General features: G+C 43.5%; 2 protein-coding genes across 15 annotated transcripts in view; both read left to right on the top strand.

Annotated features, from left to right (window-relative positions):
• Positions 1 to 13320, top strand: part of TEX14 (testis expressed 14, intercellular bridge forming factor) — a 149790-nt gene extending 136470 nt beyond the window's left edge. For 11 of the 14 annotated variants that reach the window (XM_061390136.1, XM_061390130.1, XM_061390131.1 and 8 more), the window contains 8 exons: positions 112 to 208; positions 1565 to 1639; positions 4490 to 4567; positions 5517 to 5616; positions 9166 to 9258; positions 11169 to 11278; positions 12491 to 12542; positions 12961 to 13320. In XM_061390136.1, coding sequence (XP_061246120.1) covers positions 112 to 208; positions 1565 to 1639; positions 4490 to 4567; positions 5517 to 5616; positions 9166 to 9258; positions 11169 to 11278; positions 12491 to 12542; positions 12961 to 12997 — 642 coding nt within the window. In that variant the 3' untranslated portion in view covers positions 12998 to 13320. Of the gene's footprint in view, positions 1 to 111; positions 209 to 1564; positions 1640 to 4489; positions 4568 to 5516; positions 5617 to 9165; positions 9259 to 11168; positions 11322 to 12490; positions 12543 to 12960 lie in introns of all 14 variants that reach the window. The other 3 variants (XR_009731199.1, XM_061390137.1, XM_061390138.1) reach the window with 3 other exon arrangements.
• A 1359-nt stretch (positions 13321 to 14679) lies between these two features.
• Positions 14680 to 15097, top strand: LOC133231568 (large ribosomal subunit protein eL39). The gene has a single exon (XM_061389936.1). The coding sequence runs from the start codon at positions 14734 to 14736 to the stop codon at positions 14887 to 14889; it is 156 nt and encodes a 51-aa protein (XP_061245920.1). The 5' UTR covers positions 14680 to 14733; the 3' UTR covers positions 14890 to 15097.
• The last annotated feature ends 2893 nt before the right edge of the window (positions 15098 to 17990 follow it).

Below are 17990 nucleotides of genomic sequence, written 5' to 3'. Positions count from 1 at the left end.
GCTTCGTCCATGAATGATACACAAGCTTAATTTTGGAAATGACTGAGCTTAACATGCCTTTTTAGCTTAATAATGTGTGTGTAAATTACCACGTTTATGTCTTATTTATAGAAAAGATTGCCTGCCTTTACTGGGGCTGGTTCCTCCAGCATTGCTAAGGCGCCTGACACATCACGCTGTGCCACTCAGAGAAGGAGCCTGCCGAAAGGTACCCTGTGTTCAGTATTAAAATATAAGCTCATAATTAGTAAGCCCATTTAAGAGAGCCTTCATCTCATCTTTGATGCTATAGTAGGTTTCAACAAAACTGCTATTTCCCCCGATTATACAAATTAAACATACTTGTTATCAAAAACTTGGAGATTAAAGAAGAGCTTAAGGGACTTTCTTGGAGATTAAAGAAGAGCTTAAGGGACTTCCCTGGTGGTCCAGTAGCTAAGATGCTCCCAAGGTAGGGGGCCCAGGTTCAGTCCCTGGTCAGGGAACTAGATGCCACGTGTCATAACTGAGTGTTTGCATGCAGCAACTAAATATCCCACATGCTGCAACTAAGATTTGGTGCAGCCAAATAAATAATTTTTTTTTCAAAGAACTTAAAAGAGAAAACTACCACCATTCTAGCATCATTTTTTAACTTGTACTATTTTGGTACCTATCTTTTTTATGTTTTTAGAACTATACCCCTCCATATATTTATTTATTTATACACACACACACACACACACACATATTTAGCATAGCTAACATGGTATATCAGCTCTGGCTGCTGCTTTTTCTTCAGTGATATATTTTAGAATTTCCACTTGACAGTAAAAATTATTCATAAGTATAGACTGCATACTAGTCCATTCTATATATGTTGCCTAACCATGCTTTCATATTGAAAATTCATGTTGTTTTCTAATTTTTGCTCTTCAGAAATCTTTATCTGAACCTCTGGTCTTTCTTTAGGATAGAGTCTTAGAAGACAATTTTCAGATCAAAGGGTCTGAGAGTTTTAACCGCTCTTAAGGCCTTTGCTCCACTAATCTTGTTGTCTTGTGTCTTTGGTATAAGTCTTAGAATTTCCCTCAAGGGAATAGAGTTATTTCAAGCTGTGCTGAGGGGTCTTGGTTACTGTTACAATTGATCCCTTAGGTGAAGGTCCAAAGTATGGTCTCCCATATCCCCTGGCTGGGTAATCTACACAGAAAGACCCCCACTTTGTGTTTTATTCATTTTGACAGGTCTGGAGCTTCTTTATTCCTCCAGCCGCCTTGGTCCAAATTGAACCCCTGGCCTTTTAGTAAGAATTTATACCTCACCTACCCCAAAGATCCTTGGAGAGGGCCACAGGTCAAGTGGTACTGAGGTGAGCAGGGAGGTAGGAGAGGGTTTAGAGGAAAAGCGAGCGTAAAGCCATTCACATATGAAGTCTCAATAGGACTGTTCATGTAAGAGGATTTCTCCTTGTCTTAGCTTGTTTCATCCTTGAGAAATTCTACGTCAAATCCGTATGGAAGCCTAGCAAGTCTAGTTCAGGTCCAGGAAGGTGTTCAGTCACTTTCCTTTTATCTTTCTTAAGAACTCGTAGAAGCCATCTCTCAACATCACATCGACGAGCTACCACCACCGTCCCAGGAGCTGCTTGACGAAATCGGTAAGGCACGCACAGTGCAGAATATCCTTCCTGGCCCTGCTTGCTGTGGTCACGGACCACGTATGGGGCTTTGTTTCAGGTGTGAGCACTAGTGCAGAAGGCCCTGGATGGACAGGATTCAGGAGGGGGCAGTTTTCCAATGATAGGCCTCAGACTACTACTAAAGCCTGGCCAGCGTATGTGGCCTGTGTCTGTGGTCATGTTGTTCCTTAAGGGTCTACGGTAGTGATTCTAAGAGGGAATAACAACATCCAAGTGGTTTATCATGATGAACTTCTTTTATTAAAGGAATTCTCACCTCCCTTTTGAACCAAACTAGCTATACTTCAGCGCTACTGAATTCTGGCATCTCGGGCCAAAACATCCTGTGCTTTCCATTCTGCCATTAGCAGGAGATTTTAAAGTATTGGCATTGTGGAAGAATCCCTTTCCTGAGGGCAGGGAAGTCAGTGGCACAAGATCTAATGACACCAGAATTTTTCATTTGAGGCAGAGACTGAGGGACACCCACTCAATTTTAGTTGCAGCTGACCCGTGGGCCCTGCCCAGCTGAGCTGCTGCTGGGATAAACGGAGCAGGTGTTAGAAGCGTTTGGGCCAGGTGGTTTGTTTCCCCAGGCAGAGAGGACTGACTGCTCTCTTCTTGACAGCCTAGCTGACCTCACTCTCAGAGGGTACATTTCATCAGGCCTCTGATGGTCCAGTTCTTAGTATAGGACCAGTAGGGGGTCTCCTGAGGGGCATCTCTCGGTTTTCAGGATCTCTGAAGTCTGGTGTCTCATCAGGAAGAGAGAGGTGAATGAGGCCTTACCTGGTCTGACTCAGTGGACAGATATGGTCTAGGCTGCCCAACCCCTAACCCCTGGCTGCTGGCCTTGTGAACTTGGGTGAAGGCGGTCAGACCTGCCAGAACCTTCCCTGGCGTCTTTCTCTTTCTGCAGTCACAGGCCCTTGTTGCCCCGCCACAGCCCTCCCCAGTGCCACAGGGCTGTGGGCTCAGGCTCTCGGCTCTCACCCCACTCCAGCTTTCGTCCTCTGGAACCCACTATGGCACCCTTGCAAATTCCTCCTCTCCAGTTGCTGTCCTTCATATAATAATGGAACTGCTGCTGGTGAGAGGAGCGGCCACCCCCACGTGTCCTGCTCTCGGTGCCGTCTGGTTTCTGGCCATGGGTGAGGACGGCAGTTGCAGGCTCCTGTGCAGTGTGACCTCAGTGATGCCCTTCCTCTGGGTCCTGCTCTCTCCCTGCTGTCCGCATGTGGACTGCCCCCGCATCTCGGCAGCTGTCACAGGCTTCCTCCTGGGCCCCAGCCTCTTGGCACTGCTGTATCCCAGTGTGCTCTGCAGAAACTCCCCCTCATTTCACCTATGGTAATTTTCTGGGCCAGGTTTTTAGACGATGTCTTATACTTTGAGATGGGTCGGTAATTTTCCAGAAAGATAAAGGGCAGAGGGCACCTGAGTAGTTTCTCCTAATAATGGGTGTGCCTACCTGATTATTGCTTATCATCATTGTCATCATTTCCTCTCAGGAGAGCTGTGGGGAGTGACCTGCTCCTTTGAAGGGCACTTATGCAAAGCTCCAGGCTTCTGTCCAGGGCCTCAAGCAGGGGGTCATTTAGAATCCTCTAAGATCAGCAAGGACTACTTTAACAAGGATAACAATAACAAGGATTTTTAAGTTTCAGATTATATTACATGAGCTTTATGGGGCCCCTTAGTGCCCAGAAGCTGCCAGATAGGGCTTGCTTCCTGACTTGCTAGAAGAGAGAAACTTGTGCCCACACACAGCAGGGCCAGTGAGCCTGGGGGCCCATCTGTGCTGCCTCCCAGCTGTCTCTCTGCTGGGCTCTGGGGAACACTTTGAGGAAAGGGAGGACCTAACACTTGTGAAGCAGTATACTGAGTTTAGGAGATGCTTGTCTTGGTCTAGTGGTCAATTCTTTAGGAATTGTAAATTATATTCTTTGCGAGAGTATATAAAATAGAGATTAAGAGCATAAACCTTAGAATTAGACTGCCTGTACTCAAATCCTAATTCCATCACATTACTATCTAATTCCTTTACCTTTCTTTTAATTTATTTTTTAATTGAAGGATAGTTGCTTTACAGAATTTTGTTGTTTTCTGTCAAACCTCAACGTGAATCAGCCATAGGTATAATATATCCCCTCTCTTTTGGGATTTCTTTTCCTTTCTTTACCTTAATTTGCTCATCTGTCAAACAGGAATAACAATAATATGATCAATCTCATAGGGTTGTTGTGAAGGTTAATTCAATATATTAATCTTGAATTAAGGAGATTAGCAGTTCTAGTGGTAAAGAACCCGCCTGTCAATGTAGGTAGACGTAAGAGACACGAGTTCAGTTCCTGTGTTGGAAAGCTCCCTTGGAGTAGGAAATGGCAGCCCACTCTAGTATTCTTGTCTGGAAAATTCCATGGACCAAGGAGCCTGGCAGGCTATATAGTCCATGGGGTCACACAGAGTTGGACACGATTAAGCATGCATGCAGGAAGGAATCTTGAATTAATGTATACAGATTGGAAATAGTACCTGCTCTGCAAGTGCTACCTATCATGATCATCATTTTTACGTTTGTGTTTAGTGTTACATGGGATTGAATACAGTGGTTCTCAAGTGCCATTAGGCATCAGACTCATCTGGAGGGCTAGGTAAAACATCCACACCCCCAGAGTTTCTGATTCAGTAGTCTGAGGTGAGGCCTGAGAATCTGCATATATAACAAGTTCTCAGTTGATACTGAGGCTGTGGGTCTGAGAGCTACTCTTTGAGAACCACTACCCCAGAGGATGACGTGACATGCAGATCTGTTTTATGTTGTGACAGAGCACCTGAAGGGGCAGCAGGTCTCATCCACAGCCTTGGATGAGAACACAGCAAGTCGTCCGGGCAGCACTGCAAATGGTAAGCCAGATCCTCAGATCTTTTTCGGGCTGCTCAGGTGGCTCAGTGGTAAAGAATCCACCTGCCAATGCAGGGGACACAGAAGTTGTTGGTTTGATCCCTGAGTCAAGAAGATACGCTGGAGGAGGAAATGGCAACCTACTCTAACATTCTTGCCTGGAGAGTCCCATGGACAGAGGAGCCTGGCAGGCTGCAGTCCACGGTGTCGCAAAGAATTGGATATGATCTTTTCACCAGGTTTTGCTGTAACTGTCCTTGGCAGCATAGTGGTACACCTGGGGGTGTGGACTTTGAAGTCAGGCACACTCCACTTCAGTTCTGACTCCATGGCTTATTTTGGTCTGACAAACTGTTTTATATCCCTGAGCCTCAGTTATCCTCATTTGTCAAAGGAGAGTGATAACTCCACCTAATGGTGTTCATGCACAGTGCCTGGTACGTTGTAAGATAGTTAGCAAGCGTTAGTCTCCTTCCTCTCATAGAACTTCTGGCAGGATGAAATGGGAAAGCATATGTAAAATGCCTGGCATACACTAAAGGGCTCTACCCTTCCCCACCCAAATTCTTTCCCTGGCTTCAATATGGAAACATCTAACAAGTGGGAAGAGGGTGGTCCCCCGAAATAAATCTGTACAACTTGTTTTCTGGGTCTCTTGCGGCCTCTTTTATGTGCCATTTCTTTCCTCTGTCTCTCTTGAGCCTTGGCACAGGAACGCTTTCCTGTAGTTTCACCTGGCAGAGAGCTCCCCAGACCTCCAAAGCAGCTGCTGTGGATACGGGCACCCTGCAGATTGCCACCTGGCCCCCTGCTCTTCTGGGCAGAAGGGAACTCGTGCTTTGTAGACTTCAGGGTCCACTGATTAGCCTTCATTTTTTTGCACTCCATTTTAAGGCAGGTTTTCTCAAAAAAACTTTTTTTGGTCTAATAAAGTCTTTCAACTGTTTCTAGATCAAAGGCATTTAGAAGAACAAGAAACTCACAGTAATAAAGAAGACAGCAGTATGCTTTGGACCAAAGAAACCCAGGATCTAGAAGAGGACACAGAGAGGTAACAGAAAAAGCTAGATTTTTTTTAAGGGTTTAGAAAACTGTAGTGTTAATTTATGTTAGTTTTTCTTCTGATATTGACAAATTAGGAAAAAAGGGTATTTTTTTCATGTTATCCTTATAGCCCCTATTCCTAAAAGTTTTTTTTTTTTTTACCAAGTTTTTAATTGTGGTAAAATACATACAACATAAACATTTTAAGTGTACAATTCAGTAGTGCTAAGTATGTTCACAGTGTTGTGCAGCTGATCTTTTTCATCCTGCAAAACTGAAACTCTGTACCCATTAAACAACAACTCCCCATTTCCTCCTCCCCTCATTCCCTAGCAACCACAGTTCTACTCTCTTTATCTGAATTGGACCACTCTTGATACCTCCTGGAGGTGAAATCATGCCGTCGTTGTCTTGTCACTGGCTTATCTCAGTTAGCACAATGTCCTCAAGGTTCATCCATGTAGCATGTCAGAATTTCCTTTCTTCTTAAGACTGAATTCCATTGAGAGGGTGTGTACGTGTATCACATTTTGTTTATCCACTCATCTGCTGGTGGATACTAGGTTGCTTCCACCTTTTCACTGTCCTGAGTAATGCTGCTGCGAATGTGAGTATACAAATACCTTTTCAAGACGCCCTGCTTTCGTTTCTTTTGGATATATATATATGCAGGAGTGGTATTGCTGGATCATATGATAAATCTATTTTTATTTTTTCGAGGAAATGCCATCCCGTTTTCTGCAGCAGCTGCACCATTTTACATTCCCACAAACAGTGCAAAAGGGTTCCAGTTTCTCTTCATCCTTACCAATACTTATTATCTTTTTTATAATTTATTGTTAATTGGAGGATAATTGCTTTATTATTATTATTATTATTCTTTTTTTGTTAGTAGCCATCCTAATGGGTGTGAGGTGGTATCTTATTGTGGTTTTGATTTGCATTTCTCTAATGATTAGTGATGTTGAGCATCTTTTTGAATGTGGATGGCCATTTATGTATCTTCTTTGGAGAAATTGCCCCGTTTTAAAATAGGATTATTTGTTTTTTTTTCCCTCGTCAAGTTGTTTTTTGTTTTGGTTTTTACTTCATTTTGTGAGGCAAACATAGGTTTCAATTTCTTTCAAAACATTTAGTTAAAGAGAATTTTTAGGTCTTCGTAGCCAAATAAGAAAAGATGGGGGCAGTGATCCAGACAGTTCAGTCTAAAAACACAAGTTTCCCTCAAGGGACCCAATTCTGTTCTTGACTTGGAGCTCTCCTTGGACCTGCATTGCAAGGTAAACCACCTCAGCTCAACTTCTCTAGCTTTGTCCAAGCTGTCAAACTTTGTCCCAAACTCAGGGCCAGGACTGGGGGGAGGTGAAGGCGACACCCTCCGTGGGGACAAAATTGAAGGAGGCACCAAGAAACTCAGAAGTCAAGAATGTACTATTTTAATGCCGTATTTGTAAAAATCAATACTAATGCAAAAAAAAAAAAAACACCATATTTTGATGAACAGAATATTTACATTTTAAAGGAAGAGAGGCTATGAATCTGCACTTAACACCACTTGCCTCAGTCTCCTCCTGGCCCAGCAGATACCTGGGGAAGCCATGCAGAATACTTGCAGCTGCAAACATTAGAAAAATACACTTAAAAATACCACTCCTGTTTAGATGATTTTGTCTCACCAGCAGTTGGCAGGGCTTGGCTGATGTAGAATCAGTGATGCCTCTGGAGACTTAGGCTCTTCTGATCTTTCTGCTCTGCCAGACATAGCATGTTGGCTTTTGTTTTCAGACTTGTCAGCTTTTGGACAAGGTGGCTTCTGTGCCCATTCCAGGCAGAAGTAAGAGGGTAGGGCAAGAGTCTAGCCCACTCTGTGCTTGTTTATCCAGAAAGCAAAAAAAATTTTCCTAGAAGCCCTTTTCAGCAGATGTTATCTTCTTGGCCAGATAGGACACATGGCCACACTTGGTTGCCAGGGAGACTGGAAATTGAGTTTTTAGCTTTCAGCTGCTATAGAAGAGGAAGGTAAGGGAGGAGAGGGTTATGAACAACTTTTGGGTAGTGAATCCCGTTTCTGTCACACTCTTCAGGGGCTAAACTATTCTTTACAAAGAAGGAAAAGAGAGAGACCTGGATGGGAAGGTCTTATGAGGAGACTAGAGCCCTGGGACCTGAGAGGAAGGAGGGAGAGGGTTTATTTGAGTGGGGAGACAGAGAAGACAAAGAGGCAAAGGAGGAGGCAAGCTTTTGTCTGTGATGTCTGCTGTAACTCCATTCATTCCTTCTCTCCAGTGCATCTTCAGTAAAAATCTATGCCTTTATTTAAGGCAAGAGGAGAGTATCCCAAGAAGGCTGAGTTACATTCAGTTATACAAATACAAACTGCTTTGCACATGATCAAAAGTTAGCTACTGTTATCACTGCCTCCTCCTTTTCCCGAAGGGCTGGCTGTGCTGGCCACAGGTAGATGGCCACAGCTGCTCAGTCATCTCAGTCCTGCACCAAGCCAGAGTGGAAGATATTTTTTTCAGACAGTTGGGACTTTTCAGGCCTCTGAAAACACATTATCCTCATCCTGTAGCCTCAGAGGCAGTTCTTAATCTGGAAAACTTGCGGGAATGAGTGTGCAGTTCTAGCCCCAGGTGGAAGTTGACGTAATGACCTAGAATTGAGACAGAGTCTAGATTGCACTTTGGGAGGCAGTGATATTGTGGGTGCTGAGGCTTTTAAAAAAAAAATAATTTATTTTTGGCTGCACTGGGTGTTCGTTGCTGTGCGCACGGGCTCTCTCTAGTTGCGGGAGCAGGGGCTACTCTTTGTGGTGCTCAGGCTTCTTACTGCCGTGGCTTCTCTTGTTGTGGAGCACAGGTTCAGGTGTGTGGGCTTCAGTAGTTGAGGTGCGTGGGTTTAGTTGCTCTGTGGCATATGGGATCTTCTCGGACCAGGGATCGAACCTGTGTCCCCTGCATTGGCAGGTGGATTCTTTTCTGTGTCTGTACTTATGCTTGTGAGTGCCTGCTGAGTTGCTTCAGTCGTGTCCGACTCTGTGACCCTATGGACTGTAGCCCCCCAGAGGCTCCTCTGTCCGTGGGATTTTCCAGGCAAGAACATTGGACTGGGCTGCCATGCCTTCCTCCATGAGATCCTCCCGACCCAGGGATCAAACCCGTGTCTCTTACGTCTTTGGCATTGGCAGACAGGTTCTTTACCACTAGTTCCAGCTGGGAAGCCTGTGTGTGCTTATAAACAACAGAAATTTATTTCTCACTGTTCTGGAGGCTGGAGGTCTAAGATCAGGTTTGAGGCAGGTAGGTGGCATAACCACTGTACCGGTAACAGGGAAGTCCCGGGGCTGAGGCTTTTTGTCAAGAGCCTGAAGGAGGGTCCTGGTGCGCATTTACATGGGCTCTCAGTGACCTCCACAGCTCAGTGCGGTCTCACCGAGCTCTCGTTTTCTCATGTGTGCAGTGTGAAGGTCCTTTCCTGCTCTATAGGGCATGTCTCCTTGTCAGGGGAGAGGGGGAGTGGTCGCTGTCTCATTCTCTTCCTTTGCCTTGGACAGAGCTCACTCTACACTCGACGAGGACCTGGAGAGATGGCTGCAGCCCCCTGAGGACAGCACACAGCTACCAGATCTGCCCAAGGGCCCGGCAAGGTTCTTGTTCTCCACCAGGGCATCCTTTCCTTCTTTCTCAGGAAGGGGGATGAGATTTTAGTTTTGCGCTTTTTTTTTTTTAACAGATTTTATTATTTCTTTAGAAAGTACAGCAACTTCTTGGAGAATGAATGTTTGGCCAGGGTATTATGTCACTGTAGATAAGCCGGCCCCACCTCCTGCCTGCGCCTCTCCCTCCAGCCACCTACCGTGCTCCCAATGCTGACTAGCAGATTGATATCAGAACAGAGAGAGGCCTCTAAAATTGCTGTATCTTGGCCCTGTCACCTTCAACATTTTCATCGGTCATTTGAATTAAATCAGAAAATGCGTGCTTATCAAATTTTTAGATAACACGGTCTAAGGATGAATGGTAATGTGATGGGTGATAGACTGTGTATTCAAAATGATCTTGACAGGTGGGAATGTTAAATTTCTCTGCAAGATGAAGGTGAGCGTTTGGATCCAAAAGTATTGAATGTGAGAGGGCTGACCTAATAGAGAATTTTTTGACCAGAAGCTCGTACTCAACTGTAATTTCATTGAAAATGGGAAATACGTCTTATTTTTATATGCCAAGCATTTAACATGCATTTTGAGACATGGTAAGAATTCAAGACATTCTCCTTGAAGAAGGCATGGACAGGGACTCCCTGAGACCTCAGTTTGATATGATTGCTAAAAAGGTCTATGCTGCACTAACACTGAACAGGCAGAAAATGTACTGTCCAGATCAAGGTGACGTCTCAGACTGGCTAGAGGCTCCTAGAGCTCCTCGAACTCTGGTCACTGTGGGGCTCCTGGTGGGGTGTCATATTTTAAAAGGGACAGTCACAAACAGAAGATGGTGGCCACAGAACAGCTAGATGTCTGGAAACCTTGTCATATGAGAACAGCTAAAGTTGCTGGGGAGGCTCAGTCTGAGAAAAGCATATGGGATAGAGAATTAGATAGCTGTTCCCAAATACCCAAAATACTGTAAAGCGAACAGAGCCAGCTCACTCTCCTCTGCCCCAAAGGACAGAGCTACTGACTAGAAACTGCAGAGCAAAAGACGTTTATTCAATCAAGTACAAGTTTTCTAGTAGCCACAGCAATCAGAAAGAGAAAACAGCTGCCTTTACTTTAACAGCAGCCCCTCCCACCCAGGCATAAGGGGGATGACTCTGGTCCAGGGCATCTGGACGGAGGTAAGAGATAACCTCCTCCAACTTTAGAGCCTGTGATTCTACTGGTGATGAGAGGTTAGGAAGAAAAAAATCCTTTTCTTCCTAGCTGGCTTTACTTTCTCTCTCACTTTGCATATTTTGTTTTGAATATCCACCAAGTGAAAGCAAGAAAAGTCCCTATACTATATCAGTTTGATTCTGCCATCATCTGTTCTGAGCTCTTGAGGTGCAGAGCCATAGGAGATCTCTGCCCTTAGGGAACTTAGAGCTGAGTTGGGGAGATGGTTTCTGCTTACTAGTCTGACAAATGTGGTCTTCAATTGTTAGATCTTGCAATTAGATATTTCACTTGAGAGTTTCAGGAAATGAAGATAAGGTAACAAAATATATGTGGTTGTAAAAAGGACATCAGTTACAACATAAATGAAATGTTTGTTTCCTTTGAGACGATATAGCCTAGTGGTTGAGAGCAGAGTCCTGAGTCAGACTTTCTGGGTTGACCTCAGCTCTAGGACGTACTGGGCATGTAATTCAACCTCTTTGTACCTCAGTTTTCTCACCGCTGTACTACTTTACACAGTTGTGATGAGAATTAAATGAGTTAATATACATTACAGCACTTGGACACAGAGGGAACCCACACAATTAGTGCTAGCTATTGCTGTATTTCCTTGGGAGCACAGTCTTCTCCCTCTGGCCTTTGTGCACATGATTTAATGACCAAAATCATTGTCATTGAAGGGAGGCAAGCAGCAAAGATCAAGAAGTTGGTGAAAAGAAGCGGAAGGGGGAAGAAAGCACGAAGCCAGAGAAAAGGAAACCGGAGAGCTTTTTAGGGACTTCTGAAGAAGGTGTGAAGGTCATTATAATGTAACCCGGAGTCCTTGGGCTTCAGTGAGCATCAGAGTTATTTACAAATATTTCCCAGATGCTGTATACAGTCCTCCTACACTTTCCCCCTATAGTTCAGCCCAGGTTTTCTATTAATTGCCAATTATGTCTTCATCACAAAACAGTAATGACATCCAATTTTATTTCTAAATCAAGTCTTCAGCTAGTCTCATCATCCACATATACTGTTTGGAAAGATGTTTTGCTCCTAATGTATCTTCAAAAAAGTTCTAGATTTATCTCACGGAGAGGCTAAATAAGAATCCAATAAGAAATCATAAATTGTGGAATTTAACTGGTGCCTACAAGTAATGTGAGAAATATAAATTAACCTTAATTTCAAAACTTTTGATAGAGCTCTAAGGGACCATCTGCAAATGGTGCCTTCCTACATTTAATATCCTCCTACTCAGGAAGTTACGGTCATTAATTCTTTGAGATCACCTGGTACCTCTTTCATCCCTTCCCCAGTCCATTCTCATTCTCCCTCTGACCTGTATGAACTGAATCTGCTGGGCTTGCTGGTCAGCCGGCTCCCTGTTGGCCAGTGAGAGGCCCTCGCAGATCAGAGGGCTGACGAGTAGCTGGATGTTACTTGCCCGCCTGACTACGGCCTCTGCGCCTCGTGTCCGTGTGGAAATGGTGTCCCTCCACAGCTTCTGTCCCGTCCTTCCACTTCTGGCTTGCACGGGGTCCCAGTAACTGTCCTGCCCTGCCGCTGCTCTCCCCAGCCCCTTCAGACTTAGGGGTGACAAGGCTTCCCACTGCTGCTGGTCACTGGATGCTTTGCCATCCCTTGTTTGCACCCTTAACTCCAACACCTCTGTAAGCAGGCACTTCATGAAAGGGCCTGGGGATACATTCTGTTTCCTCCAGGACCCTGACTGTGTGAGCATTTAGCTAGTACTGAATTCACTGAGAACATGATGGAGGGACCCTGTGAAATTAGCATTATTGGTATGTGTTGATATAACAGGGAGCTGTAGGATATTAGGAGTGGAAGCCCAGTAATTGTTTTTAGACATATTTCATCTCTGTAGAAGCAAACAGTTGTTGGAGGTAAAACAGTCCACCCTAAACTGGAGAGAGTACTAGTGGGACTTCTGAACGCTGGCATCCTTTGATCCAAAGAATAATCAAGTTGTTTTTTCTTCCTCCTATATTTCATCAAGAGGAACTAAAACCCTGTTTTTGGAAGCGACTGGGTTGGTCTGAACCATCCAGGTAATGAGATACCAGATGTTTGTAAGTCAGAGCCCACTGTTTACAGACAACACGAACAGACTTTAAACATTTACCAGTATCTAAATAAACATTAATGACAAAGGCTTGAATTCAGAGTTGCTCAGTTTTGAAATGCTAATGTTTAAAATTAATTAAAACAGAAGGGGAAACATGCCAACTTGGATTACGGAATTGGCAGTCAGCACAAGAAGGTTCTGGGTGGAGGGAGCACAGAAGACGCTGCTGTCCCTTGCTTTGCGGGCATTTCGCATTTCCAGGACACACTAGTTTATCATAAGCTCTTTTGATGATAAAGATCAAAGTTTCTTTCCCTTGAATTCAGTTGAATAGAAAGAGGCTGTTGTTTGTGTCTTTAAAAAGCATACACACCAGCTTGAAACTCCCTTTTTTCATTCAGGATAATCGTGTTGGATCAGAGTGACTTGTCAGACTGACCGGAAGTGGACTCTAGGTGGACTCCTGGCCTGAGTCTGAGTGCCCTGCTCGTGAGCTCCCTTCTTCCCTCGTCTGCTGCGGTCACTATTAGGGCAGTGGGTCTGCAGCTCACACTTTGTTCAGCTTCCACTATAGACAGAATGGCTTGTTTGTTTGCAGCACATTTAACCATTTGTTTTCAGCCAGATTTCTGAAAAGTAAAAGGTGTTTTGATTGTAAAACTTTCTCATTGTGCCCCGAATGGCATTTGGTTTTTTTGATACAGATTTCCAAAAACTTTAAATTCATGTTATATCTAATAAAACGTTTCCTTTTAATACCAGTTAAATTTCACTTGTAAGATATATTTCTTCTTTAAAAATTGTTTATTTATTTATTTATTTTTGGCTCTGCTAGGTCTTCGTTGCTGCGGGCTTCCCCTACCTGTGGTGAGCGGAGACTACTCTCCGAGTGCTCAGATTTCTCACTGTGATGGCTTCTCTTGTAGAGTGTGGGCTCTAGTCGCGCAGGCTCAGTAGTCATGGCGCACGGGCTTAGTTGCTCTGCAGCAAGTGGGATCTTCTCAGACCAGGGTTCAAACCTATGCCTCCTGCACTGGCAGACAGGTTCTTTACCACTGAGCCACCAGCAAAGCCCTGTAAGATATATTTCTATATTTTAGTTATTGAGAAAGGAACTGCCAGCCAAAGAAGTTTTAATTTCTGTTATAAAATTTGACAAATAATTAACTATTGCTACCATCTATCATGGGCTTCCCAGGTGGCTCAGTGGTAAAGAATCTGCCTCCACTGCAGGAGATTCAGGTTTAATCCCTGGGTTGAGAATATCCCCTGAAGGAGGAAATGGCAACCCACTCCAGTATTCTTGTCTGGAAAACCCTATGGACAGAAGAGCCTGGCAGGCTACAGTCCATGGGGTCACAAAAGAGTTGGATACAACTTGGCAACTAAACAGCAACCACAACCCAACATACAAATGCGCACCACTTATCCATGCTTTTTTTTTTTTTTTTAAGTTTTATTTATTTATTTGCATCAGGTCTTAGTTGCGTCCCATGGGATCTTTGTTTCGTCATGTGGCATCTTTTGTTGTGGACACGGGGTCTTTTGTTGCAGAGCACGGGCTCCAGAGCGTGAGGGCTCAGCAGCTGTGGGCACAGGCTTAGTAACGCCTCAGCATGTGGGGTCCTAGTTCCCTGACCAGGGATCAAACCTGCGTCCCCTGCGTTGCAAGGTGGATTCTTAACCATTGGACCATCAGGGACCCCATCCGTGTTTTATTATAGAAATGTGGCCCTCCTCTTTGCCAGAATTGCCATATTCCCACTCCAGCTATAATTGACTTACATGATAAAAGTATAGGCAGGAATAAAAGCCCAAGATATTTTGAACTCTTTAAGTGAACAAACATCATCTCTGTATTTCAGTTTGTATACCTCACATCCTTAGTGTCTCAGAAGAATGAAACTATGGTAAGAAAGATCACAGTATTTTCTCTAATTTAGCCTCTTGTACAGTGCTAGCCAGCTAACATTTTATTTGTAAGTAGTAGATCTTTTGTTTGTGAAAACTGGATAGTTCCTGTTGTGGATGGTCATATTCAATACAGTTCTTAGCTCCCTCAAATTTTACCCTACACAAATAAAACAGGAAGGTACAAGTTAATATGAACATTTAAAAGCAAGGAAACACTCTCTTCTCCGCCATCCTATGTGCGGTTGAGTTCTCTCCTCACCATGTCTTCTCACAAGACTTTCAGGATCAAGCGATTCCTGGCCAAGAAACAAAAGCAGAATCGTCCCATTCCTCAATGGATTCGAATGAAAACTGGCAATAAAATCAGGTACAACTCCAAGAGAAGACATTGGAGAAGAACCAAGCTGGGTCTATAAGAAGTGGTCTTAACATGTGTGGCACACATGTTAAGACCACTTTTTTAAGCAGCAAAATCACAATGAGAACATCACTACTGTAATGCTTGGCTCCTGATGTTATTTCCTCACTATCAGTCTGAGACCCAGTAATAAATATGAAACGTTGGAATTGTTATTGTATTATATGGTTTGTGATGACGTACTGAATAAATACTGTCAGTTAGGACATGGGCCTGTCCAATGATAGAAATGTTCTCTAGCTACCAAGTACTTAGAAGTACAGCTAGTAAAATAGGAACTGGCTTTTAAAAGTTTTGTTGTCTTATTGTTCCCTATAACTAGCAGCTCTTACATCTACTGTTATAGGAAGTACACATATGTGTCATCCTTGTACCTGAAGGCAGCACCTTTTTAAAATAAACCGTGGTGGGGAGGGGTGCTTGCCACTAGACATGCAGGATCTTAGTTCCCCAACCAGGGATTGAACCCACTTGGCTGCCAGGAAAGTCCCATAAAAAGCATGTTTATATGCTATTCTATGATGTGAACCAGGGTTTGACAAACTGATCTCCTGCCTGTTTTTGTATGGTCTGTGAACTAAAGTTATGCATTTTTAAATGGTTGAAAAAATCAAATGTTTTTGACATTTAATAAATTCAAGTTTACCTACAAACAAACAAAAAAAAAGGCAAGCAAACAGTCGCTTGCCATTGTAATCAGAGGAAAACCAAGACAAATTACAAATAATACTAGGTATAAGAAACTTTGAGGAATATAGAGATTTGGTCATATGCAGTACTTCCTCTCATAAAATTTTATATATTGAGACAAAACCAACATATATAAAAATGTGAGAACTCATAGCAGACGTATCATGACTTTTAAAGGATGAGCATTATCTATTAGTGCTCATAAAGGCTACAAGTCCTACACAAACTTGCCCTGATGTGGTTTGTAATCTTCTTGTCTACAGAGTAGACTTTCTGTCTGGCCAGTGACTGCATAATACCGGCCATTAACAGTAATAATGTTGGTAAATGTTATTAGTTATGAAGCACCTATTATATGCCAGGTACTTTATATACTTGATACTTTTCCTACACATGGCACTCGCACTGTATTTCTTTAGTACGCTGCTTTTCCTACTCTCACCAGCTGTTATTGCAAACTGATTCGTCACTTCCTGTCACCAGTTAACAGATGACTTAACCCCAACTTTACAGAGAAATCAGAAGCCGTCAGATGGGAACAAACTCAGCTTCGCACCACCAAAAGCACTAACAAGATCACATCTGTTTCTGTGACTAGGAGAGTTGTGAAGCAGTCTGCCCTAAACTCGAGGTGGACCTGTTCTACACGTATGCTTTCTACTTCCCTCCATGCTACCCTGTAGGAGGCATCTCTCTTCTTACCCAAGGACAGTCTCATCTTTCGTCTGCTCAGAGTTATCCTTCTCAGGTTATCATCTCCCTTCTTAATAGCTTCAGCGCCTTCTTTATTAGCTTCTTTTCATCACTTGACACCCTTGGATTTTTCCCATCCTTAAAAAGTATTCCCTGGACTTCCTTGGGGGTCCAGTGGTTAGAAGGCCATGGTTCCACTGCAAGTGGTGCTGGTTCGATCCCTGAGTGGGGAACTAAGATCCCTCATGCTGCGTGGTGTGGCCAATAAAAAAAAAAGGGAAACCCAGTATTCCCTGGGTCCCTTATCCCTTTCCAGTCACTGTTCTTTTTCCTCCCACAGCAGTTAGTGTTCTCATTTTTTAATTTTTTTTTCTTAGGCTGCACTGGCCCTTTGTTGCTGTGCTCAGGCTTTTCCCTGGTTGCAGTGGGTGGGGGCCACTCTCTAGCTGTGGTACACGGACCTCTCATTGCTGTGCCTTCTCCTGTTGCAGAGAACAGGCTCTAGGCACGTGGGCTTCAGTAGCTGCAGCTTGCGGGCTCTAGAGCACAGGCTCAATAGATGTGGTGCACAGGCTTAGTTGCTACTCAGCCTGTGGCATCTTCCTGGGATCAGGGATCCAACCCTTGTCTCCTGCATTGACAGGTGGATTCTTCACCACCAAACCACCGGGGAAGCCCTGTGCCATATTATGTATCCCACATATAAGTGATATCATACAGTATTTGTCTTTCTCTGTCTGACTTACTTTACCTAGTGTGATCATTTCTACGTTCATCCATGTTGCTGCAAATGGCATTCTTTTTTTTTTTAATGGCTGAGTAGTAATCCATTGTGTACCCATGTACCACATCTTGTTTATCCATTCATCTGTTGATAGATAAAATTGTTTCCATGTCTTGGCTATTCTGAATAGTGCTGCTGTGAACGTAGGGGTGCATGTGTCTTTTGAATCATAGTTTTGCCCTCATATATACCCAGGAGTGAGAATGCTGGATCATATGACTACTCTCTTCTCAGTATTTTAAGGATCCTCCATACTGTTCTCCATAGTGGCTTCACCAGTTTACATCCCCTCCAACAGTGAAGGAAGGTCCCCTTTTCTCCACACCAGCAAATGTCTCCGGCATTTGTTATTTGTCAGCTTTTTAATGATGGTCATTCTGATCAACGTGAGATGGTACCTCATTGTACTTTTGATTTGCATTTCTCTAATAATTAGCAATGTTGAGCATCTTTTCATGTGCCTTTTGGCCCTCTCTATATGTCTTCTCTGGAGAAATGTCTATTTAGTTCTTCTGCCCATTTTCCAACTAGGTTGTTTGTTTTTTGTTATTGAGTTGTATGAGCTGTATATTTTGGAGATTAAGGAAATTAAGCCCTTGTCAGTCACATCATTTGCAAATATTTTTTTCTGATCTGTAGGTTGGCTTTTCATTGTTTTATGTTTTCCTTTGCTGTACAAAAGCCATTAAGTTTGATTGGGTACCATTTGTTTATTTTTGCTTTTATTTCTGTTGCCTTGGGAGACTGACCTAAGGAAGTATTGGAACAGTTTATGTCAGAGCATGTTTTGCCTATGTTCTCATCAAGGAGTTTTATGGTGTCTTGTATTTAAGTCTTTAAGTTATTTTGAGTTTATTTTTGTGTGTGGTGTGAGGATGTGTTCTAACTTCACTGATTTACATGAGGCTGTCCAGTTTTCCCAACACCGCTTG

Source organism: Bos javanicus, chromosome 19 (genome assembly GCF_032452875.1).
Source record: "Bos javanicus breed banteng chromosome 19, ARS-OSU_banteng_1.0, whole genome shotgun sequence".
Taxonomy (NCBI): domain Eukaryota; kingdom Metazoa; phylum Chordata; class Mammalia; order Artiodactyla; family Bovidae; genus Bos; species Bos javanicus.
The sequence above is the reverse complement of the archived record's forward strand: the minus strand, read 5'-3'. Positions and strand labels throughout refer to the sequence as shown.